This window comes from Nymphalis io, chromosome 23 (genome assembly GCF_905147045.1).
Source record: "Nymphalis io chromosome 23, ilAglIoxx1.1, whole genome shotgun sequence".
In the NCBI taxonomy this organism is placed as follows: domain Eukaryota; kingdom Metazoa; phylum Arthropoda; class Insecta; order Lepidoptera; family Nymphalidae; genus Nymphalis; species Nymphalis io.
This window is the reverse complement of record NC_065910.1, coordinates 9,334,494-9,360,773: the sequence shown is the minus strand read 5'-3', so window position 1 is coordinate 9,360,773 and position 26,280 is coordinate 9,334,494. Positions and strand designations below refer to the sequence as shown.

The following is a 26,280-nucleotide window of genomic DNA, read 5'->3' as shown; positions in this document are numbered from 1 at the left end:
TTATATACAATATATGTTTATGCTGTCCACAGTTAACGAGTTAATTTGTCTAAAACCGATACTGCGTGTGGAATTAGGTCATGCTAAACATATATCATTGATTTGACATTCGAAAGGAAACACAGTATTACTTAATTTATCCATAAACAACATTTATAGTTGAAAACGTTTATTAATGTTTACGTGGGATGTAGCAGTGGACCAAATGATATGAATGAAACAAGAATAAAATAGCACTGTTAACTTTTAATAATAAATTTTGACCACAATCGATAACATTCACATTAGCATATATACAATTATTGATATTTATTACAAATACTTTTTTATCCATAACATTTAATAATCTTCATTATCAATATACGCGTCGATCCAAAGTCTATAACCGTTGATATCGGTGAACAAAACGTACTTATCTGGATCACACGCTGGTGTATTAAATTTGGAAGCAGTTAGTGACACGATACCTCTGACATACCATGCACCTGATCTGCTTGTTTCCGAATCTTGAACCGTATCGGGCACGAAGACTTGGAAGGCGCTTCCACTATCACTATTGCAGGTTGAAGATCCTGATTACGAAAAATTAAGAAGTTTATTTATTTTCTTTAATATAACATGAAAATTGCAATGTAAGGAATAATTAATGCTGTGCCAATATTTATGGGTGGTGACCACTTATAAGATGGCCCATTTACCTAACTACTTCATAAAAATTACAACAAAATTCGCTTATAGTACTTGATTTGATTTCACAGAATTTTAGTGATTATATTTGTGAGACGCATAACTTTATTTTTAATGCACTCAAACAAATAAAATTTAAAACAGTTTTTGTTATAACTCAAGTTTTTTTCATTCGTGTTTTGTTTCTTTATAGTCAAGTGCGTTTCCATTGAATGAATTGCCACTATTTTGTTTGACCGTTCTTCAAAAAGCTTACATAACTATCTTTTGTTACCATTCCATCCACATAGAAAAAGTCCCAAATTTATCCCTATAATTTTGATCGTTACCGTTTAAAACCAAAACATGAAGTTCGACATTTACAATTTCCGGTGACCATTCTAGATAAAAATACAATATTTTTAGCTACCGTACACTAAAGGTGCTAATTTACCTTTGTAAATACTTAGCTATATAAATTATATAAGCTTAAATGGCTCTATCAAAAAGCATTCAGCAGGTAGCTTAACATTGAGCATCAAATCTATCAGCGTCGTTAAGTCCTTAAATGAAAATAGCGTCTATTTTTAATTGACTGATTGACAATTAATTTCATAATTGATTTCGATGGCCATTATTAACGGATAACTGCACAATATATGTGTGAGTAAACACAGGTGCATTCACTATTCTTCACTCTCATAATCCAATATGAAGGCGATTTAATACAACCGGACTGAGATCCAGGCCCTCAAGATCTGTAGCCATAGCCAGCCGCTAGACCAACGAGGCAGACAATTTTATAATTATTATTATGTTAACTCATAATAAAATGCCGAGATTGCCCAGATAAGAACGCGTGAATCTTAACCGATGATCGTGGGTTCAAACACGGGCAAGCACCACTTAATTTTCATGTGCTTAATTTGTGATTATAATTCATCTCGTGTCTAATTTCACTGAAATTCTGCCACATGTGTATTCCACCAACCGCATTGGAGCAGCGTGGTGGAATAAGCTCCAAACTTTCTTTTCAAAAAGGTAGAGGAGGCCTCAGCCCAGCTGTGGGACGTTCACAGACTGTTACGAATACGGATAACTCATAATGACATAATTTAAAAAGCTCCATCTAATTAAATTCTAATTAACCGTCATAACTTTTAGAGGATAGATTTATACGGTGTAAATGATACTATATTAATTTTTTTAGTACGAATAAGAAAAAAATAGCAACAGATATATTAAACGTACATAATAAATATATGTTATTATATACATAAGTTTATATAAAATATATACATGGATATGTTTTAAGCTATTTTCTTATATTTTGTTTTTTTTATATCTTAATTTAAACGTCAAAAGTCTGTTAATTGAACGTTTAATATAATGTTATTTTAGAAAAAAATAAAGATTCTTATGCCCGATATGTATGATATATACAATATTAATATTGAATTAAACATTTTACCATTGAGAAATCCTGCGCAAAATTTCGGATCACCGTATATAAGTTCGGTGTTGATCGTATCGCTCAAAGCGCATGTCGTTTCCGAAACCATTGGCATTTCTACCTTCTTCAGCCGATTACCATTTAGTCCCCATCCAACAACCTGGAAACAATTTAAAAAAATATAGAAAAAATGACAGCCTTTAAATGTATATTATATGTTCTATTCACTGGTCCACTTGGCTCACCCATAAAATCTTACACATTATAATAATATCCTATATTAATATCCTGGGACATTATTCACACACGGCCATCTACCTAAATTAAGCAGTGCTTGTGTTATAGAAACCAAACAACTGATATACTACATTTCTTTTGTAAATACATATTAATATGCTATATTTTTTATATTGATATGCTAGAGTCTCTTAGCCAGTTCTTTGTTAATTGTCATTGAAAACTTAATTTTCTAATATTTGAGCCGGTTGACGTGGTTGGTAGATACTTGCCTTTCACGTCGAAGATCGTGGGATCGATTCCCACCCAGGACAGACATTTGTGTGCATGAACATGTCTGTTTCTCCTGAGTCTGGGTGTAATTATCTATATAAGTATGTATTTACAAAAGAAAAGTAGTATATGTAGTATATCAGTTGTCTGGTTTTCATAGTACAAGCTCTGCTCAGTTTGGGATCAGATAGTCGTGTGTGAATAATGTCCCAGGATATTATTATTATTATAATACGACATGATATAATAAACATATTTTGATCCCGTTTAACTGGATTTTCGACTATGACCCAGGCGGAGTTGCCGGCGATGCGCTTGTACTAAATACAATTAACTTAAGAAGATTAAGGATCAAGACTAATAAATCAGGGATTTTTTTAAATTCTATCTATAACTTCATGAGAAATTGATAATTATTTAAGTTTTGCATCGGGTAAGGCTTGTGGATTATAACTTGCATGTGACATGTTTTTTTTTTATCGCCGTGTTAAGATCGTCAACAAATAATCAAATAGTACCTTACTGTCACATGACTTTCAATGTCAATATTATACGAACAGCTGATTGTTTCTTGTTGACGAGATGGCCCAACCAGAATGATATAATTGGATGGATGGTAAGTGAATCTTAACTGATGATCGTGGGTTCAAACCCGGGGAAGCACCGCTGAATTTTCATGTGTTTTATTTGTGATTATAATTCATTTCGTGCTTGATGGTGAAGGAAAACATCGTGAGGAAACCTGTGTGTATGTATTATGTGTATTTCACCAACCCGCATTGGAGCAGCGTGGTGGAATAAGCCCCAAAACCTTCTCCTCAAAAAAGGAGAGGAGGCCTTAGCCCAGCAGCTAAAGGCCAGGCTGTTACTGCTTACTGCTATAACTTATGCTTATATAACTTATATTATGATGCTTATTGGACAGGAAAAAGTGATAATTTTGCTAGAATTGGTACTCACTATGATAAACTCTCCTGAAATTTATTGTTTTATTTCAATATAATTGAAATAAAGGAATTTCAAGTCCTGATATTACCGTCCGTAAGTGACGTCACAGGGTGGATTGTCACATGAAATGAAGTTCATTTCATTTTTTTAAATAATATATTTTTTTATTAATAACCAAAACTAGATGTTATCATCATGAAAACAACAGAAGACTCACAGTTCCAATAATTGTATTGTCTGGCAGTTTTTCCTCAGCTTTACTGTACCAAAGGCAGGCAGGTTGCACGTAACTTGTGAATTTCGCTTCAGAGCTCAGTGTGAGTAATGCTATGTCACTATATAAGTGATTGTAATCGAACATTTCATGAATGATAATTTTTTTAACCTGAAAATAAACGAAATATAATTCCACTTTATAAGTTGAAGAAATTAATAGACACTAAGGAATACGTCTGGTCTAGTCTTTCATTAATAAAGGATTACCCCCCAAAATAAATAACGATGATGATATTTTTAACATAGGTAGTTGGAGTGGCGCTCGGACCATTTGATGGGATGTGGTAACCATCGCTTATATACATTGGTCCTGGACGATATTCATATGCCACTGACCCTGGGAAAAAAACAGTTATATTCTCGCCTGTACCCTTCAAACCGGTAGTCAACAAAACCTAGTAGCAATACTCAGCAGTAGAATAAGTGATGAGAGGATGGTACTTACACAGACGAGCTTACATAAAGCCCTACCACCAAGTATGATCATGACGATTGTGATACTGACTTCTATGATGATTAATTTCGAGGGAAATGAGAGAGATGAATTTTACCCGTACGAAGTCGGGACTGTCTATTATTATTTAATAAAGCTTTTTTAGATTGCTAAAATTAAATAAAATTTCACATAACTAACCTCTTTTTTTTGTGTTCCAATATTTCGACGCTTCAAATTGAATTTTCCAAGGTGCACGGTCAAAACTTCAGGCGAAAGTGGAATCCCTCTTAATGATGCACAATGTGCGGCTGACAAAAGATTTATTTTTTAATGTAAAGAAAAAAAAACCTTAATGAACGCAATTGCGATTTCGTGAAAATATTATAGGTCACAATTATAAAAAATAAATTAAGAATTATTTATAAATTTTGGTTTTTATTTGATAAGTTTTTTTATATGCCTGTTATATTTTTTTCTGAACCGTTGGTACATTTTGATACTCATAAAAGAAGTGTCAGGTAGTGTATATTGAAAACTTTTGATTATTAGACTGACTTTTGTAACACTGTTGTTTCTGTGTTCTATCCGATCTAGACAATACCTTGTAAATTATCTCTTGAAACATTGTTTCTGACACTGCAAAGTCGATAATAACTTAATAATGAAAGTATAGCAGTATATATGTTCCGATCTTGGTAAAGATAAACAAACCTTTTATTGTATTTCATGTGCTTTGATATATTGATAAATAAAACATAATTGTTCAGTTGAACTACCTATATCCACTTTTATTTTATTTCCAAAGTTCCGATAACAACTTCGTTTTTTTGCGAATCCATAAGGAAAATAAATTGTTTATTTATCTTAATTCTCTTGGTTGGAATAGGCTATAAGGAAGAACTAGCTGCTAAATAACCGACATTGGTCAATCGCTCTAGGCCACTCCTGCTTCACGACAACGTAAGACCACACACTGCTCAATAAACAAACACAAATATATTATTGTTGATATTAAACTATAGAATCTAATATTGTTATAGGAAGTTTTTAAGAGAAAAAATATAGCACGTAATAGGTTTGTGACACACAAAAAAAGAAACGGGACTGTTACTCCTTAATACAGATTTTATTATAACCTAGCGAGGAGTACTCATCTGATTGAAATTAAATTAAATTGTACAAGCCAAATTGTAATATTAAGTCCTTAAATATGAAATTAGCGTTTTGTCGTTCTGGGAATTTCGACCTTCAGAACCAACCCCGTGGACGGCCGGAGACCAAAGTGGAAAATGAAGAATTAAAGGCTATTGTGGAAGCGGATCCATCACAAAGCACTTCAGAGATAGCAGGCTTCAGGGTAAGTGGTAAAGCTGTATTAATCCACTTGAAGCAAATCGGGAAAGTAAAAAAATTTGAACGATGGGTACCTCATGAATTGAGTGAATCGAACTTGCAAACACGCGTCGACCGTTGTGTCTTTGCTCAACCGACATAATAATGAAGGGATTTTAAATCGAATCATTACTTGTGATGAAAAGTGGATACTGTATGATAATCGGAAGCGCTCGTCGCAATGGCTGAACCCTGGAGACGCAACCAAATCCTGCCCTAAACGAAAATTGACTCAGAAAAAGTTACTTTTGAGTGTTTGGTGGACTAGCGCCGGTGTCGTTCACTACAGCTTTCTAAAATCTGGCAAACGGCAGATATTTATTGTCAGCAACTGCAAACCGTGAAGGAAAAACTAGCTGCTAAATAACCGAGATTGGTCAATCGCTCTAAGCCACTGCTGCTTCACGACAACGCAAGACTACACACTGTACAACAAACGACCACTAAGTTAGATGAGCTACAATTGGAATGTCTGCGACATCCACCGTACGTAAAAAATGGTAATCTATTGGAGCAAGGTCCGGGGAGGACTTTGCCTGAATAGATTACAATTTTTTCCGGAATTCGGACAACTTCTTACAAGGAAAAAAAATCAACTCCGATGCGGCCGTCCAAACCGCCTTCAAAGAATTTATTGATTCTCGCCCACATGGTGTTTTTAGTAAAGGGATCAATGAACTACCTATGAGATGGAAAAAGTGCATAGATAACAACGGTACATACTTTGATTAATTAAATATATTTTACAAAAAAAAAAAAACTTTATATTATTTCCGTACAAAACGCCAATTTCATATATAAGGACCTGATATTTACTATGTTCAATCTCTATTAATATCTATAATTTAAAAAGGTTTAAAATAAAGACTAATGAATTTCAGATACACGTTGTAGTAAGCGATAACTGTAAAGTTGTATATAATAAAATGGAACTGTTTTTTAAATGGCTGCTATATATAAATAGCGTCGTATAATAAAACTTTGTATAAGGCAAAAACAAGATGGCGTAGCCTAGAAAGCGTTATTAGACATCGTAACGCCGAACAGCTATACGCTATTTCGCAATCATTTCATACTTATGACGGCCGTTTTTGTACGTGAATACTGTGCATGATGATGCTATATCTGGAGACCAGAGCTTCAGCATTTCACTGGACAACTATATTCTTACCTGTTAACACGAATGTTTTAGAAATCAATGTTCCACCACAGATGTATTTTGATAAGGTTTCATCATATCTATATATAGCTGCGTGCCAAGGCCAATCGCCTGGCGTCACGACACCTCTGCGGGTGAGTACATTTTTAAGTTTTTTCTTAGGTACACCGCAATTCTTTTGTGGTCCGCTATTTAATGTGTCAGCTACGTAACCTCCGAGATAACCCTGTAAATTATAAAGACTTGCAACAACTTAGCACGATGAGATCCAGGTTCTGGAACGTTGATCATTGATGAAACATTTATTTCAATAGTAATAAAAAATATTATAAATCATGTATTTCGACCAACTACGATCCTATATCAGGATTATAATATTAGTATAGATGTTATATACTTTACCACGAATGGTCGGTCGCATAGTTCTTCATCATTCATGGTTATACTTGCGAAATATGGGATAAATCCCGGTACAACTCCTTTTACTATAAATCCGAAGCCATGCATCTCTTTGAAGAATAGTAATAAAAAGTTAAAGCCTTTCTCTAAATGAGACCTTACAAATGTTTTCTCTTCCTGAAATATTAATATATGATTTGCCTTAAATTTAACACAGTTTATAAAAAAATAATAATTATTAGTTGTCGTATTGCAATTTAGGCAACTTGACTAAGCTCGAATATGAATGAAGATCCAAGCGCAAATTACAAGTCTTTTCGACTTCAATAGAGGTTTGTCTACACTTGAAAATTATGTCTAGTGAAAAGTTATGATGAGTTCTGAGATAAAGCGCGTTTGTTTAGAATATGCCTACTTACTGATCTCTACTATTCTATACTTTTACTTGGTTCTCCAGACCGATTTCGGCCACGGCGGCCAATCTTAAGAAAGATTAGCCTGCGTAGGACATATAGTGCACAAGCGCAAACACAGGTGCACTCTCTATTCCCTAACTTTCATAATCCGATTGGAAGGCAATCCAACCCGGCTAGAAAGAGTTCAGGCGCAGGACCAACGGCTTTACGTGCTTGCTTAGTAGAAGCCCGTCTGATTAGGTACCTACGTAGGTACCTACGTAGATATTACATCCTAGTTTCTAAGATTGGTGGCACATTGTTCACTATTTACTATTAAGAGTGATGACGTTATGGTGACGATTTCCGGCCATTTTCGACTTACTTTTTTTTTACAATTAATAGGCCAGCGTTTGACCGTTAACTTGCCTGGTGTTAAGGATCGACACGGTCTAAGATGTAGCACGATTGCCTAGAGAAACCTGTTTAACTAACTAACCAAATTTTACTCTTATAATCAAATGATACCTACCCAGATGGGGTCCCTACCACTAAGTGACTTGCAAAAGCCATTTTGCAAGTCACTTGGTGATAGGGACTCCTTTCGATTACGAATAAAATAATATAACTCACCGTTCTAACGTTAAACGTTATTGTAACGTCTCTATCGAATAATAGTCTCAATGTGCTGTTCTCTGGAAAAACTTTACGAATATAGACGTAGTATCTATTTTTCTCCCTAGGTGGTAGACTTGGATCGTACCACGTGACTATATCTCTTGTCTGCTCGCAAGGAAAGTTGGTTATCATGGGATTACCTATAGGCGCCCAATGAGGTGTCTCACTTTTAACCCTTATTGTATAGAACAGAAGAATCAATATTGCTTGCTTCATTATCACGTATAGGGCTGGGGATTTCATTGTCCTATCAGAGATTCACAAAACATAATATTAAACAAAAAACCAACATCCACAAAAGCATTTTTTTTATAAAACAGCAAACTTCAAATAAAACTATTTTAGGCGCAATGAGAGTTAAATTTTAAAGGTCAATTTTGACGGCGGCGTTTTTTAACTTTTTTCTTTCAATCACTTTACATATAAGAAAGGGTTTTTTATATTAAAAAATACCTAGAAATACTTGTTTAAAAACTTACCCAATTACACCAAAAATTTCAAAAAATAATTAACAATTTTTATACAAAAGCTCTTTTTAAATAAACTTTTAAGATGCGATGATTTACTTTAAATAACTGTCATTGTGACTTTGTAAATCGATTGTTTATATTAAAACTGGTAATTCCAATGATCATTAGGTTAACTGTCCACTGATCAGAGCAAATATAGCATGGGAATCATAGTGTCAAATCACGCTCTGGGTAAGCAAAGAATGAAAATTAAAATGTACAAACATTTGTGAATCGTATTATCGGTCCGTAATGTAGATTCTATCAAGAATAGTAAAGCACAAGGTATTTAACATACCGCATTGGCGGTATAATGTATGGTCAACATTTCTTACACTGCCAATTTCTATTGGCATTGGTGACTGCTAACCATCAGGTGGCCCATTTGCCAGTCTGCCTATCTATTGAAATAATAAAAATAAATAAAATTTAACGACTTGTTTTCCATTCAATTTATTTTTTTATTTATTAATTAAGGATCTCCAACAAAGGATACACACTTACGAGTACATTCCATCGTGGAATAGTGTTTTAAAATATGTGTGCTGTAGGAGACCACATCAAGCACATAAAATAATGACTAATTTACTGATTGCCGCGTTGGTCAAGTGGCCACAAATGACGGAGGGCTCTAGTGACGTGGCGCGACCGTCTCTGCGAGAAAATGAACGCTCGCTAACGCGTCGTCGGAGCGATCATACCAGCATTCGAAGCCTGAATAAGACAGCCTCCAACTTACGCAGGTAATGACCGGTCACGGTTGGAGAATACTTGTGTAAGATCGGACACAGAGCCACGACGATATGCCACCACTGTGGCGCGGACCGGGACACCGCTCAGCATACATTGGAGGCGTGACCCGCGAGGAGCGTGGAGAGGCAGATCCTGGTCTGTAAACGCGACTGAAGCGGTGGGCGAAAACTAGAAAATACTCGAGTATATTAACTAAATGTAATTAATTTCTTCTCATTTATATGAGAAAATATATAAGATACTTAAAGCTACAGAAATTGGAGTTGAGCTATACCGTGCTATTCGAGGCTATAATCGACAGACGACCGGTTTTAATTCGACCTTTATTGTATGTATATAATTATAAATAGCTTTGATAACATTGTTTTGCGGGTAACATACATATTTTTTAATTTATTCTTCCCTTCCTTATCAAATCATGTTTAGTTACATACGTGACTTGTGTATGTAAATAAAATAACTTATGTATTCATTATTATATATAGGATAATGATACAGTAATATAATTATTAAGTATATTAATTATTAATAACTGTTTATTATAATTAGTTTCATTTAAATAATAAAATCAATATCAAACTATGTACTTCTACTCTTTTGTTTGTTGCAAATGGTAAGCGGTCACCAACGCTCATAGAAATTGGCTTTGAAAGAAATATTCACACTTACATCGCCAATGCGTTACCAACCTTGGTTAAGCTGCCACACTCACCCTTCAACCGTTTTCACAAAGCCCTACCACCGAGTGTATATTATTTCATAGGTTTAAAAAAAATTAATGTAAAGCTATTTCGGAATGTAGATCCGAGGAAAGCCAGCAATAAATTAATTGCTGTTCGTTTCTGTTAATTAAATTATTATATATAAAACTATAATATATAAAACATTTTTATATTTGCTGAATCATTAAAAAAAATTATTTATGCTAAAATGGTAAATACGACATTAATAATAGCAACAATATAACGCAATAAGACATATGTCATATAAAACAACATCCGTTAATTGTCGACCATAATAATTATAATATTTCTAGAAAACACGCATTAAAATATTAAATCATGAGTCGGTTGACAACATTTCAAGAGTGAGATACGAAAAAGTTCTTAAAGAATAGCAATACTAATGTTTTATTAGATTAGGCCAGCACCAAAAGGGCTCAAGGACTGAAATAATTAAATTTTATCTTGATTTGAAACATGGTGTGCCATGGAACGACTCGTAAGCAATAGCGGCAAAGAAATATATATATATGTGTGTGTGTGTGTGTATGTGTGTGTGTGTGTCTATTGATGTGATACACGCTAGGGACTTGAGACTTCGAGCGTCAGACAACTAAGCGTAAGATTTCGAACGTCAGATGACGTCAGCGTCAGATTTATTATTGTAAGTTCGTTAATGTGTGCGTGAGAATGGTGCACGGTTTACATGTTTAACATATTTACTCATCAATTTTCGTAAGTACCATGGCATTCACACCATTTTTTATTCTACCTTATATCTACATTCGTTTTCATTTATTTTAATGCATTATACGTTTTCAACTATAAATTCGATATTTCACACCAGCCGAACGAGACGAGACGGCCATATTATTTTATTTATTTTATAATGTCAGTAATGGCTTTCGTTTGAAATTCCAATAACATTTTCGTTTCAGTATGAGGAAGTACGTAAGTTGCGCGATGAAGTTTCCGATGCGCATCTGGACGCCATCCATTTACATCTTGAAAACTGTCAACACTCTGTTATAGAAAAGATTGTTATATTACTTTAAGTTGTAGCTTTTTTTATTGTATTAGGTAGGTACACGGAAAAATTATCCACTTGTTGGTATGTCCTTTGTTCCTGCAGTTATTTTGGCTCACTCACCCTTCAAACAGTAAGACAATAATACTAAATATTGATGTTTGGTGTTAGAATATCTCATGAGTGGGTTAGGTACCCACTCATGAGATAGCCAGCAGGCTCGCACAAAGCCCTACCACCAAGTAAACATCAATATCTTAATACTAATAATATAAATAAATATGTTTGTATGTTTGTTTGAACGTTTATTATTAGATCACGCTGGAACAATTGGAATGATTTTTATCAAAATTACAACATTCTTCATTCTCATTCACTTCATTTTAGGATCGCAGTTTCCGCAATACGAAATGAAATTTTAAGATACCACCGGTTTGGAATGTAGAAATGGCGTGAACCGGTAAGTAACTCAATATTTACTCTAATTATATAAATAATGCAGTTATGTTAAGTAAATACAATTAAATTACTATTTATTATGTATGAATATCAACTAATTATATAATATTAAAGTCTAGTCTAAGCTGAGATGGCCTAGTGGCCTAGAACGCGTGAATCTTGAGTTCAACCAAGACCAATACCAACCAACCAAGAAAATATAATTAATCCAATATATATATTAAGTTTTTGTATTGCAAAAAAATGCGTTGCCTATTTTAATTTTGAATATAATGAATAACCGAGAGCCGAGATGGCCCCGTGGTAAGAACACGTAAATCTTAACCGATGATCATGGGTTCAAACCCGGGCAAGCACCACTGAATTTTCATGTGCTTAATTTTGTATTTATAATTCATCTCGTGCTTGACGGTGTAAGAAAACATCCTGATTCTGCATGTGTAGAATTTCACCGAAATTCTGTGACATATGTATTCCACTAACCCGCATTGGAGCAGCATGGTGTAATAAGCTCCAAACCTTCTCCTCAAAAAGAAGAGAAGGCTTTAGTGGGACATTCACAGGCTGTTAATGTTGTAGTCTAGTCTACAAAAAACAATTAAACAGACCTAAAAAGTCTGGTATTGTAAAAGCAAATACGTTGAAATTCAAGTCTTATATCCACTAACTACTGAAGTTGGAATCCTAGAACCAGCGGGGTTTGATTTAAGACTGCAAAAATTAAGTCTAATAAACTGAGGCGTCACTTCTATCAAGAACACGTTCTAGAAAAAGCATCGAAAAATAAAATATGAAATTGGATTACATTACTTTGAATTGAATTTTATTGCTATTAATCATTTTAAAAACCTGCTAATTTATAGTTTGAGAACTAAGCACTAATAAATACGCATTGTGAGCTAATTATATTTTTAAGCGTCTGTCTTAAAATGGATTGTAACGTTTTCACCATAACTTTCAAATATCTGAACAGATTTGGTTGTATATGGTATCGTTAGAACCAATTCATCATCCCAAGTAACAATGACTATATTTTTTTTTTGAAAAAAGTACTTGTTCTTTTTTAATAGGAATTTGAATATTTTTTTACAAGTATAGTACGTTAGCGAAATTCACATGTAATTTTATTTACATCAATGGACACATTATCTTTTGTTTAATAAAAAAATATATAGAGAATTATACGACAGCATGCAATCACAGATTTAGATATTCAATTACCTGATTGTTTAATTGAACTATTTTTATATTAATACGTCTAACGTAAAACGTGCACCTCTGTGAAAACGAATCGTAAAATTCTTTTATTGGTCGTTTAAATACCAAGGATACTGAGGGAATTGTCCTCTGATTTATAGAGTCTTCGCTTAAACTTTTAATTCCTACACTCGAGGACGGATTAAATGTTACTTCCAATAAATTTCATCTTAGAAGTATTAAGTTCTAGGATTATACTTGTTAGGAAAAGATAGATAGATAAAATATCTTCAACTTCACATTCGCCAGGCGTATTGCCAAGGTCTAGTCACTCATAATAAAACCAGATATTTCCTTCTGATTATGAACAATCTTAGTTATTATAATAGTCTTGGTTATGTTTGTGTGAAATTCTATTTTTTTTATAAAATAGAAAGGGCAATTGGGCCTCCAAAAATTGGCGCTTTAAGAAATGTTAACCACTCCTTACATCGTCAATGCCCTTACATTTTTTTGTATATGAATTTTTCAGAAATACATTTACATAACCGACAGCCGAGATGGCCCAGTGGTAAGAACGCGTGAATCTTAACCGATGATCGTGGGTTCAAACCCGGGCAAGCACCACTGAATTTTCATGCGCTTAATTTAAGATTATAATTCATCTCGTGCTTAACGGTGAAGGAAAACATCGTGAGAAACTGTGTGTTCAATTTCACTGAAATTCTGCCACATGTATATTCCACCAATCCGCACTGGAGCAGCGTGGTGGAATAAGTTCCAAACCTTCTCCCCAAAAAGGGAGAGGAGGCCTTAAGCCCAGCAGTGGGACATTCACAGGCTATTATGAATAACCGTTTTCGAAATCAAAAAAACTATCGGGAATTCGAAATTTAAAATATAGTAATCAGTCCCCGAATTAAAGATAAAACAATTATTTCTTAGAAAGATTCCGTTAATAAATTAACCGTCGTCGTTCTAAAATTATTACTCTAATCTTAAAAAAAAAACCGAGCAGAACCGAGCTCCGTAATAAATAAAATGTCACGCTTATGCCTTCATCTCTGAAAAACCGTTACAAGAGAAACATACGAATTTTTATTCTAACTTACTATTTAACACTGATTAATTTTATTGTTAATTAATTCAATAGTTATATCCTTGACTGAGACAGATGCATCTTTAAGAAGAACAAGAAATTAAAAATTAATACAATACAACTGTATATTAGAAGTTTATTGTTCGTTAATAAACTATTCCTTATGAATTGTTTTGCTGTGAACATCTATTGGCACACTTTCGAGGTAATACTCACTCGGTCTCATATGGTGTGATGGCAGACGACATGATGTTCTCTTACGCTGTAACACTTCTTCTTTAACCATCTGTGTGTGTGTGTGTATGTATATATATCATATTACCGTGGAACTTCGCCGTCAGTGACTTACACCCAGTTTTAATTTATTTTACTTAAAAATGGTTTTATTTCAATAACCATTTATTTCGACAATTACCTCCTCCATGACGCTTCTCGTATTATCTTATCAATTACAAGGTAAGACATAACAATGTCACGTGAATTTTCGAAACAACTCTACCGCACCTAGACATCAATTTGAACTGCAATTAAAACTTTTACTACCCATTGGACGGTTTTAAACACCAGAAAATATTCCACGAAATTGCAAACTCAAATTACTCGTTGCTCGTTTTTAATTCGGTTTTAAATGGGACAGATCATTAAACATATTATCCGGTACTGGTGTGGCTGAATAGTAAGCAATCGGAGTAAAGCTGGTGACATACTTTTGAGGCCAAGGTTTTGAGGTATACAATACAAATATTCTTTATTTGTTTCTGCCCAGGACTGCGAACGTGTTAGCGAAGGAATGGGGGTCAATTAGGTGTTAGGTAACCTTTCATTTTCTAACAACGTGTAAGCAAAATTTCATGATGATCGGTTGAGTAGTTAAGACTTGAAAGAGTAACAAACAAATAAATGAACAAAATAACTCTTTATAATTAATTAGTTAGGATTTTGCACTAATGAAACTAATGACGTGCAAGAGAGAACTATATATCTAAGATCTGTCCCATGAGATCATGACGCAAAAAAATAGCATCAGAATAATTTCAGTACATAACAGTCTTCAACAGAAATGTTTCATCCAAACGTTACATAAGTAACAGAGTTAGAAGCACACAGATAAGCTTAGAGTTATGGTATAAGTTTGTCGATTCTTCGGCGAGTTTAGACTATCACTTTTTCCTCAACTTCTTTTTTAATAAATAGGGCGGGGACGAGCAAATGGGCCACACAGCGCCTATGTCATCAGACATAGGGTGCTGTAAGAAATTTTAACGATACCTTACATTGAAAATACGCAACTACGCAACACAACTAAGATGATATGTCGTATGCCTTTAATTACACTGGCTCGCTCATCCTTCAAACCGGATCACAATAATACTTATAGCTGTTTGGCATCAGAATATCCGATTAATGGCTGGTATCTACTCAGACGGCCTTGCAAAAAGTCCTTCCACTTCCAATATATATAAATATACGCCTTTAATATTTCAATTTAATAAGCATTACATATAAACGGATGTTCTTCAACGAATTTAAATAAAGTCATACTCGAATATTTCTTAATATTTTTATATGCTTGTTTCGTCTCCCGTTCGTGCTCGTGTGAATTGCATCGTGAAATATCTTCCCTGTGAAATTTTCCATTCAATTGCGTTGTTCTTTGAGGTGTTGGATGAAAATTACGAGTTAACTTCGCAGGGTGAAGTTTTAAAGGAAATATAAGTTGAACTGTTGAGGAAATATTACACTATTTTTTTTTCTGTCTCGTTGATCTAGTAGCTAAAGGTAAGACCGCTGATTGGAGATCCAGGGTTCAAATCCCAGGTCGGGCTAATAAAAAATCAAAAATGCTCAATAGATGGAAACCCTTCCAACTCTACTCGGTACTCGGTACTCGGAAAGCAAGAAAAGCCGTTGGTCCTGCGCCTGAACTCTTTCCTGTCATTTCGGATTGCCGTTCCATCGGATTATGAAAGTTAGGGAATAGATAATGTACCTGTGTTTCCGCACACACTATAATATATCCTGTGCAGTTGGCTAACCTCTCTTGAGATTGGTCGCCGTTAGTGGAGTGTGCTAATTATATAAACCCCACATTTTGTATAAATATAGTATGGACCCGCCTCTATTTTGTCCGGGTTTTTTAAAACAAACATTTAATTTTTTTACGCCAATAATTACTGTTATAGGAAAACAATCGATACATCGGATTAAATTATTATAATTTCGTGAGGAACTAAATATTTTCAAAATAAAATGTAACCTATTATGCACTATAATGTCTTTTGCATTTGCTTAGTCTCCCTTGAGTTTGGCCGTCTTTGCTGAAATCCTAATTGATCGAAATCGTCCAGGAGGACCTTGGAAATATCGAATTATCCGAATGGTTTGTTAATTCTATTGCAAATTCATTTAAATTGCGATTGTTAGACGATTCGGCACACAAAGTGTACTACGATATTGATACACTGGGGACCTTGAGATAGACCACAACTTACAAGTTGTTGAATCCCTTGTGGCTGCAAGTGAGCTACCACTTACATTTCATGATATATATAATATTAATATATTTCTCATTTCAGCTCGTATTACCTTTGAATTGTAATGTTACAGTTAAATTAAATGTAAGGCTAGCAAAAAAGATCCGGCCAGAAATGTATTGTTTACTCCTTATCCAATATACATAGTTTAATAAAATCTGATTAAGTCAAGTACCCTTCCCACCAATTTACTGTAACTTGCCAGTGGATGACGAAATCAAATTCTATATCATTTTCATCCGTTCATCCGATCGCCAGGCAAGTTCTATCGAATAGCTAGTAAAGTGGTTATATATTTATATAAATTACTAAAATAGTTTGTATATAGACATATTGTTACTAACTTTATATGGGCTGACTATTTTTTTTTAAATTATAACTAGACAAAGACAAAACAGTGCCGTATATTTTCTCGTCTGTTTATCTTAATAAATTCGTTTTTAATTTTTGGTTCGAAACATTGAAATACATATATATATATCCTTTAAATAATGATCATGGTTGAATTCCGATCACCATGCACACACTAGTATAAATAATTAGCCCGCAAAATGTAAATACTACGAATAATATTCAAAGGAAATAACACTACTCGCCCGCGCGTTGTGGGGAAAGCTGCGGGCATTAGATAAAAAAAATCTTTTGTCCGTCATTGCGGTTCAAGTTTGCTTCATGAAAAATATTATCAAAATCGCTTCATTGTTGAGTTACTTTCGTATTTATAATATTAGTAAAGATGGTGATGTTTTATATCCACAATATGGGTCGAGTTTCTTAAGGCGACGTGGACTTCCTCTCATTATGATAAGAAAATGTACTAAAATCCTTGTTACATCGTTATCTGAAGCTTTGTGTAAACCTATCCGTGGTATCGCTTACTCCTCGGGGAAAACGGCTTCTATGTTATGGATGTGGTTGAATTTGTGTTGAACGTGAATGTGTGTATGTGTGTTGGTGTACATGTGTGTGTGCGCCCGAAGAATAATAAGATCAATGATGTTGAATTGAAAGTAAGACCTCTATTTTTTCCAATGCGCCACCAACCTTGGGAAGTGAGATGTTATGTCCCTCGTGCTTGTAGTTTCGCTGGCTCACTTCTCCTTCCAACCGGAATCAACCCAGATGGATATGAACAAAGCCAAAGTAAAAGTTACGCTATGTATTTATAATTAATAAATAATAATCTATGAAGTATATTTATGAAACAAAACAAATTATAAAAATATTAAAAAGCTAGTTAAAAAGTGCCGTATATAATGTTTCTATTATTAATTTTGTTTAGTACGTGCTTAAGAGCTTTACGTAAATACTTCTTATATAAATATATATATATATATATATATATATATATATATATATATATATATATAATTAAATGTCTGATCCTTAACAAAACAGTAATATTTAACAAAAAAGGGTAGACAAAGTTTCTACATCAGTAGTGGAATGATCTAAGGTAGTTGAATATCTGTTTCCTCCATCTTCGCATTGTACGTTTTATCTGCTTTTCAATATTTACACAAGTTATTTTCGTTTGTTTGTCATTCAATTAATAGTTATTGTAAGCAGAGATTTCACTCAATTTATGATAACCAATCGACAGTTGACACGAAAGGCTCTTACTATACCGGCGCTAATGTAAACCGGCTTTCTATGTAGAAGCGGTCCTCCCAATGTGGAAGCTACGAGGAGTTGTATTTATAGAGCGCATCGTGAAAACTTTGATAGCGTGATTTAGAATTACTTGTAATAATTTATTGAATAAACGTAGAATGCATTATATAAATTTTTAATAGTCTGTATAATAAGATTTTCTCAGCAATGACACATAAATGTAATTTATTAGTACTAGTAATTATTAATATTCTCAAGATTGCTGTCTCTATCGTGTTCGTCGTCACGATAACTATTTTGTAACGGTAATTTACTTTAATTTTTTTATTTACATAATTGATTTATTCATTTTAACTTAGATTTAGTTACATACATACTTACAAATATTATTTAGAGATTGATTAATTCAACAATGCTGTGTCTTCTTCTTACGAATGTAAAATCAATAGTGATAGAAAGAGATAAATTAGTGTTTGATAAAGCAATTTTAACATCAACTTGATCATTAAGTCATATTTTGAAATCAACTTCATCGTGACATAAATTAGGTCATTACGAAATAATTTTGATTTAATTCGAAAATTATCAAGTTGTTTTAATTATAACCGTCTTTATAATATTGTTTCATAAATTAATAAAAATTTAAAAATAATTAAAAAAATGAGAGCATTTGTAACGTCATTTGTGACGTCTTGTCGTGAGGGTTTAGTCTTCGATACTAACGACAATATACTTGTAAATTAAAGGGGGAAAGCATTTAATTCCGTTAGAAACATTGTAGATTTATTTATTTAAGTGAGGTAAACAACAGTGGACACAATATCACAAGAAATAAAAATATTACATTTTAAAAAACTTGGTAAATTTTCTACTAATTACAGGAAGTCTCAGCACTATCACATTACACAATAAATATTAGCTTAACAGTAAATATTATTTACTCTGTCATTATTAAGCTATTTACTGGTGGTAGAGCTTTGTGCAAGCTCGTCTGGGTTGGTACCACCAACTCATCAGATATTCTACCGCAAAACAACAGTACTTGGTATTGTTGTGTTCCAGTTTGAAGAGTAAGTGAACCAGTGTAATTACAGGCACATATTAGTTCCCAAGGTTTGTGGCGCATTGGTGATGTAAGCGATGGGTAACATTTCTTACAATTCCAATGTCTATAGGTGACCACTTACTATCAGGTGGCCTATATGCTCGTCCACCTTCCTATTCTATATAAAAAAACATTAATGAATCACATATATGTCTTGATATCACATATATTTGAAATTGGAAGAGATAATTTTTTTTACAATAATTAAGAATTAAAATATAATTTAGACATATAGAATGTATGTTGTTTTAATTGAAATTCATTACTATTTGTGATTCACTTGTTCTTACTGACATTTACATAAATAATATAATAAAATTTATATACCCGACACAAAATAAAACCTCTAAAAAATAAATTGTTTGTTAGTCTTTTAACTTTACTTTTTTAAAACAAGCGTCGTCGCATTGAGGGACCGCAAATCCAAGTTAATCAAAGCTGTGTAAGTTGGTAAGATCCTTTTCTCAAGTAGGAAATGAGCTGAAGATTTGAGATATTCAAACGCCTGAAGAGATCTTCATGAATTACAGCTAAGAATCATCTCGATCATACTGTAAACTTATAACAACCTCAAAGTTAAGTCGGGGTTTAAATATTTCACTACAAATAAATCTACTAAAACGCTTTGTATCTTGCGTTTCTTTTTTCTAGGTTAAGTATTGAATTGACGCTTTACCAATAAGTTCAAGTGTTGGATATGTCGTTACGAAAGCCTAGTGAAACCAAAACGAAGATTTCGAGTTCAAACCCTAAGGTAAGAATCGCTGAATGTTCATTTACAATTCATCTCGTGCTCGGCTGTGAAGAACCTGCTCGTGTCGAAATAATCTGTCACGTGTGTTGGATACACACGCATTAGAGCAGTGTGGTGGGATAAGCTGATCTTCTCCTAAAATGGAGAGGTGGCCTTTTCCTATGGGACATTCACAAGCTGTTATTTGAGTACTTTCTTTTGTGTCTCGGGCGTATTTGAAACGCATTTAATATATATAAATTATGCCGTAAAACATATATAAGGTATATTACTCAGATTTTATAATTAATAAAAAGAGCGTGGAGTTCGTTTTTGATCGTATTTGTTGATTTCTAAGCAGGATATGTATAAATTTAATTGTATTTAATTGGCTTTGTAATTAAAATGGCAGAAAAGTTAATATTAAGTTTCTTGCCGGTTCTTTTAGGTAGAATCTGCATTTTCAACCGGTGGTAGCTTTATTTAATTCATAACTGTCACATGACGATTCAAAAGTGGCTTCAATGAGCCTTTGAGTTGAATAATTTATTTTATTTGATTTGGTATGATTTGACGATGACTGTACATAATACTCTACATAATACTTCATAATACTCAGAGGAGGTAGACCTGGCGAAGCCCCGATAACGTGACAAGGAACGAGATAGACTTTATCATTTCGAATAAAAGGCACATATTTGGAGATGCTTCAGTGATCAACAGGTTTAATACCGGAAGTGATCACCGCTTGGTTCGAGGCTCTCTAAATATCGACTTCGAAGCCGAAAGATCGAGAATGATGAGGTCTACTCTCCGACCTATCAGGCTCCAAGCTCAAGTCAGATAAGACCTTAAACCGAACAATAAAAACGCTGACGCGACGCGGTCTCCGACGCTCCAATACCCGTGCCATCAAGGCTGCGATTGAGCAAAATTGGGGATCGAAAGTATTCGCTCGCAAGTTTGGGAGGCCGCGTCTGACAAAACTTAAAACTGAAAATGGTGGGGTCGTTACCTCTAGGCCTGAGATTGTCGGAGAAGTAGAGAGGTTTTATGGGCAGTTGTTCTCTTCAAGATCGGATAAACCCGTGGGAATCAGTATTGATGACCAGCGCGCCCCTCTTACGCACCATTACTCTAAGGAGCTCCCGGTCGTTGACCAAGGCGAGATTAGGGCGGCTCTAGAACAGCTTAAAAACAATAAAGCTCCGGGAGATGACGGAATCACAGCAGAGTTGTTTAAGGCATGTGGGACTCCGGTCCTGAAAGAGCTAGCAAGCCTCTTTAATTCCGTCATCCAACATGGCAATACCCCGGAAATGTGGAGAAGGAGTGAGGTGGTACTGTTTTTCAAGAAAGGTGATAAAATCCTCTTGAAAAACTACAGACCAATCTCCCTCCTGAGTCACGTGTATAAGCTGTTATCAAGAGTCGTCATGAACCGTCTCGCCAGACGACTTGACGAGTTCCAGCCTCTAGAGCAAGCCGGCTTTCGATCAGGCTACAGCACCGTTGACCACATCCATACTGTTCGGCAGATTGTGCGGAAGACCGAAAAGTACAATCAGCCGCTGTGTATGGCATTTGTGGACTACGAGAAAGCCTTCGACTCCATCGAAACCTGGGCAGTGCTCGACTCATTACAGAGATGTCATATCGACTGGATATATATCGAGGTACTGAGATGTCTGTACAACGCCGCTACAATGACTGTCCACATCCAGGACTGTAAGACGAAGGCGATCCAACTACGCAGAGGGGTGAGACAGGGGGATGTAATATCCCCGAAACTGTTCACCAACGCGTTGGAAGACTTTTTCAAGACGTTGTATTGGACTGGGTATGGAGTCAATGTAAACGGGGACTAGTCCACAAATTCAAAGTCGCTCAGCGTGCTATGGAGCGAGATATGCTCGGAGTATCTTTGAAGGATAAGATCAGAAATGAGATTATCTGGAAAAGAACCGGAGTCACCGACATAGCTTGCAAAATTAACAGGCTGAAGTGGCAGTGGGCTGGTCACGTATGTCGTAGGACCGATGGCCGTTGGAGCAGACGAGTCCTAGAGTGGAGATCGCGAATCGGCAAGCGCAGCGTAGGGCGCCCTCCAGCCAGGTGGACCGATGACCTTAAAAAGGTGGCGGGCACCAACTGGATGCGGAAGGCGGAGGACAGGGAGCTTTGGCGCACTTTGGGAGAGGCCTATCTTCAGCAGTGGACAATGATTGGCTGTTGATTGATTGATTGTTTGATTGATTGTACATAATATACATAAAAACATATATATATATATATATATATATATATATATATATATATATATATATATATATATATTCACCATTTTTAACATGTATAAGCGATAATTTAATACATTAAGGGTGAAATATCATAAACGTGTATTGCAAATTTTCGATCAAAATATCTTGAATATCGCTTTTGCAATTTCATAGGGCACAAAAGAGTTTTAGAATAGTTTGATCATGAGCCAATATTGGCTTTATGGAATTTAGGCCAATCAGTGACAAGCATTGCTCAAAGGAATGTGTTAAAACTGTCGGCATATTTAATAAGAACGAACCCGAAAGACGCCGTAGACGCGATCGTGATGTGTCTGAAAGTGACATGCAACTTTGACAGTAATAATTATATTTGAAAGATACACGAATCAAAATAGCGTGTCACTATAAGTCGGCTTTCAATGTTTTATTGTGTTTTATAATTGTGTATTATTGTTGGCTCAGTTGTAGGAGCACGTGAATCTTATCCAATGATTGCGGGTTCAAACCAGGGCCAGCACCTTTTATGTGTTTAATTTTGTGTTTTTAATTCATTTTGTAGAACAAGCTTAGTGGCGTGCCATTGGAGAGTCGTATGTAAAGCAGTAGTGTGTATAGTTCCTATATATTATTTATAGTTTTCTGCTCCATGATAAATTGTAAACAAGACATCGTAAGACCATTATAAGCCTACATTGAAATTCAAAAATTTTTTTTTAGAAAAAGAAATCTCTTAGTGCTTATGGTAATTTTATTATAAAAACTAAAATCTCTCACATCAAACTGAGGATTTATCAGAATGATAAATGGGGGATGAGCGTAGAAAAACAAAGCTACAATTTTTCGAGGAAATCTTCGGGATTTATATGTTTTTAATTACTTTAACTTTATATATATAAAATGTTCAGACTTCATTAATTTTGTGGAATATAATTTTACTTATTTTATTTAGACATTTGCAGTAAAATTATTTCGATTTATTGAGTCCCAAGCCCAAATAGCCGCCCGAAAGTTTGGTATCCTCTCTAAGGTGAGACGTTACTTTACTCCAGAACAACTGCTCAGCTTATACAAAGCACAAGTGAGGTCTTTTATGGGGTACTGCTCTCACCTTTGGGATGGCTCTGCTAAGCACCACCTTCGAGCTCTAGAGTCAATTGAGAGGCGTGCGAGGAGGCTAATAGGAGACGACATACTGGTCGAATTTAGACTCCAAAGTCTCGAACATCGACGTGTGGTTGCATCACTTTCAGTCTTTTATCGGATACATTTCAGTGAATGTGTGCAGGAATTACATGAACTTATTCCTTTCGCCCGCTTTTACTATCGAACGGCCAGGCAAACGCGACCAAAGCGGCATAGGTACACAGTGGAAATTCCCCGCCTACGTACGAAGCGTTTTGAATCCACATTCATCATTCGCACTGCGAAACTGTGGAATGCTTTGCCTAAGTTCGTATTTCCTGATAGGTACAACGTTGATGTCTTCAAATCCAGAGTGAACAGGTTTCTTTTAGGCAAGCGTGATACATCTTAGACAGTGTCGATGCTTACGATCAGGCAAGTCAACGGTCAAACGCTTGTCTATTAAGTGTAAAAAAACGACCTTAAAAAAGGTGCAATGTTTTGTGATGCGAAACATTTATTGGTACAGCTTGAGGGTAAAAGACCGACTCATATGCCGTGATGACAAACGCTGTACCCCCTCCCCCGCAGATTTTTGTACCCTTATGTATGCGTGGCGCGTACAATACCATTCGAGTCATACATATATGTCATTTATTTTAATAACCCTTCTGTAAAAAATCCTGTGCTGTTAATCTCTGTTATCAGTGATTAATTTTGTTTTCCGGCAACACACATTCTGTCGAAATTAGATTAACATTTCTCGTGTAAACATATTGACAAATTAATGAATACAAATTGAATCATTTAGTGTGTAATTAAGCTTAGAATTTATTGTTTATTCAAAGTTTCTATGACCTTTTCAAAGTATGATGTTCCATAATAATTTTGATTCGTCTTTCGTAATCAATCAATATATATTTTTTATAATTTAGTAACACATTCATTACGTACATATTTTGTTTGAATATTTCTTTTATTTTCGATTATGAATTAAGTTTAAAGATCAGTTAAAAATACAGTTAAATAATTATACATACCGTGTTGGTTAGTTCGAGGTTATATAGAACAGTTTTATCAGAAGGGCTATTGACTATTTTGTAAGAACAAACTCGAAATTCGTCGCAGAAAACGGTTTTGAAATGTCAAAGTGATATGCGACATTGAATATAATAATTATAACATTTCAAGAATACACGCATCAAAATAGTACTGTAACCGTAACAGCCTGTGAATGTCCCACTGCTGGGCTAAAGGCCTCCTCTCCTCTTTTTGAGGAGAAGGTTTGGAGCTTATTCCACCACGCTGCTCCAATGCGGGTTGGTAGAATACACATGTGGCAGAATTTCAGTGAAATTAGACACATGCAGGTTTCCTCACGATGTTTTCCTTCACCGTAAAGCACGAGATGAATTATAATCAAAATAGTATATCACCATAAGTCGGTTGATGGCATTTCACAGGTGATGATAAGTGATGATAAGTGAGTTCTTACAGAATAGCCGCTGATTCTTAATTTTTGTTTTATTATTTTCGTTTTTAATCTTAATATATAGATATGTTACTACTTGGTGGTAGGGTGTTATGAAAGCCCGTCTAGGTAGGTACCGTCCACTCATCAGATATTCTATCGCCAAACAGTTTAGTATTGTTGTGTTCCGGTTTGAAGGGTTAGTAAACTAGTGTAGCTACAGGCGCAAGAGACATAACATCTTAGTTACTTACCATCAGATAACCTATTTTATCTACCTACCTCATAAAGAAATCATAAGAAAAGTATAACCTTTAAGTAAGGAAATCTTAAAAAGCAATCCACAATTAAAATCTTAAAGACATGATTATTTAATGCAATACCAACAGTAGATATGGGTACCGACACTTGATTCTTTCAAAAAGAAATGTTGTGCCTTCTATTCGATTTAATAATCTGTTTCTATTTTCTTTCTTATATCGTTTTGTTTAATGTTATAATTAACTTTAAGTTATTTTTAACTATATTGTATTGTATGTTGTCTTCTCCAGTAATTGGAGGCACAACATTTTCCAATTACTGGAGAAGACAACAATTTTAATATATGTTTTGTTGCTATCCCTTAATAAATGAAATTATTATATAAATACATATATCAGTCCGTCGTTAAATACACAGGCAATGAGTTACCTATCATAGGAACATACGATCGCGTGTGTAATAAAAAAGTGACATTTGAAATGTCGATTAAGTTGCCGGAATTTGGTAAGTAAATTTATTTATATAGTTCAGTACGTACATAGGTATAGTATATAAAAATATAATATTAGAACTGTTTGCAGTGTATAATATAGCGGAGCTATTAGCATTTCACATGTAATATGTAAATCCAAGGTTTGTTTATCTTTACTCCTTCCATTGAAATAGGCTTTATGTGATTTAAGCGTTGGAAATAAGTAACTACTGAATTTCATTTATTATTATTTAGCGATAGATGGCGCTGATTGCTGACACATTCCTGAATCGCGCTGTCTAGATTCGCTACTGAGTATATATAGTGTGAAAGTGCTTCTAAAGAAGCGCTTCGCTTCTGTAAGAAGAACCACCCCTCCGACTATGTCCTGAGCCGAGGTGCGATTTCGTAGGAGACATCCTTAGGATGGACGTCATGTAGAGCCCGAGACGGCTCGAAATTCAAGGTGGAGTCCAGCACTCGCCCCAACGCCCGGTGACGCTGTAAAGGCCAATAGGGCCAACAGCATACATTCATTCAGAAAAAAAAAAAACTATTTCGATCCATATGAGTCCTAAATACGTCCTTAATGCCGCTGATTATTAGAT

General features: G+C 34.7%; 1 protein-coding gene across 1 annotated transcript; it reads right to left on the bottom strand.

The window, feature by feature from the left end:
- Window positions 1-228: 228 nt before the first annotated feature.
- LOC126777533 (chymotrypsin-like elastase family member 2A) lies at window positions 229-8,898 on the bottom strand. The gene is made up of 8 exons (XM_050500581.1): window positions 8,792-8,898; window positions 8,268-8,559; window positions 7,243-7,416; window positions 6,853-7,066; window positions 4,488-4,597; window positions 3,795-3,962; window positions 2,138-2,279; window positions 229-572 (listed from the first exon to the last, which is right to left on the bottom strand). Exons 2-8 carry the CDS (start codon window positions 8,553-8,555, stop codon window positions 340-342), a joined length of 1,329 nt encoding a protein of 442 aa, XP_050356538.1. The 5' UTR covers window positions 8,556-8,559; window positions 8,792-8,898; the 3' UTR covers window positions 229-339.
- Window positions 8,899-26,280: the final 17,382 nt, after the last annotated feature.

Bases quoted from the DNA above. Each gene is read 5' to 3' on its own strand.
- LOC126777533 (XM_050500581.1), bottom strand. From the start codon at position 8,555: ATGAAATCCCCAGCCCTATACGTGATAATGAAGCAAGCAATATTGATT. The intron at 7,417-8,267 runs GTGAGTTATATT...TTAATATTTCAG, and splicing joins TAACGTTTAACGTTAGAACG to GAAGAGAAAACATTTGTAAG. The intron at 4,598-6,852 runs GTAAGAATATAG...ATCTTTTGTCAG, and splicing joins TAAAACATTCGTGTTAACAG to CCGCACATTGTGCATCATTA.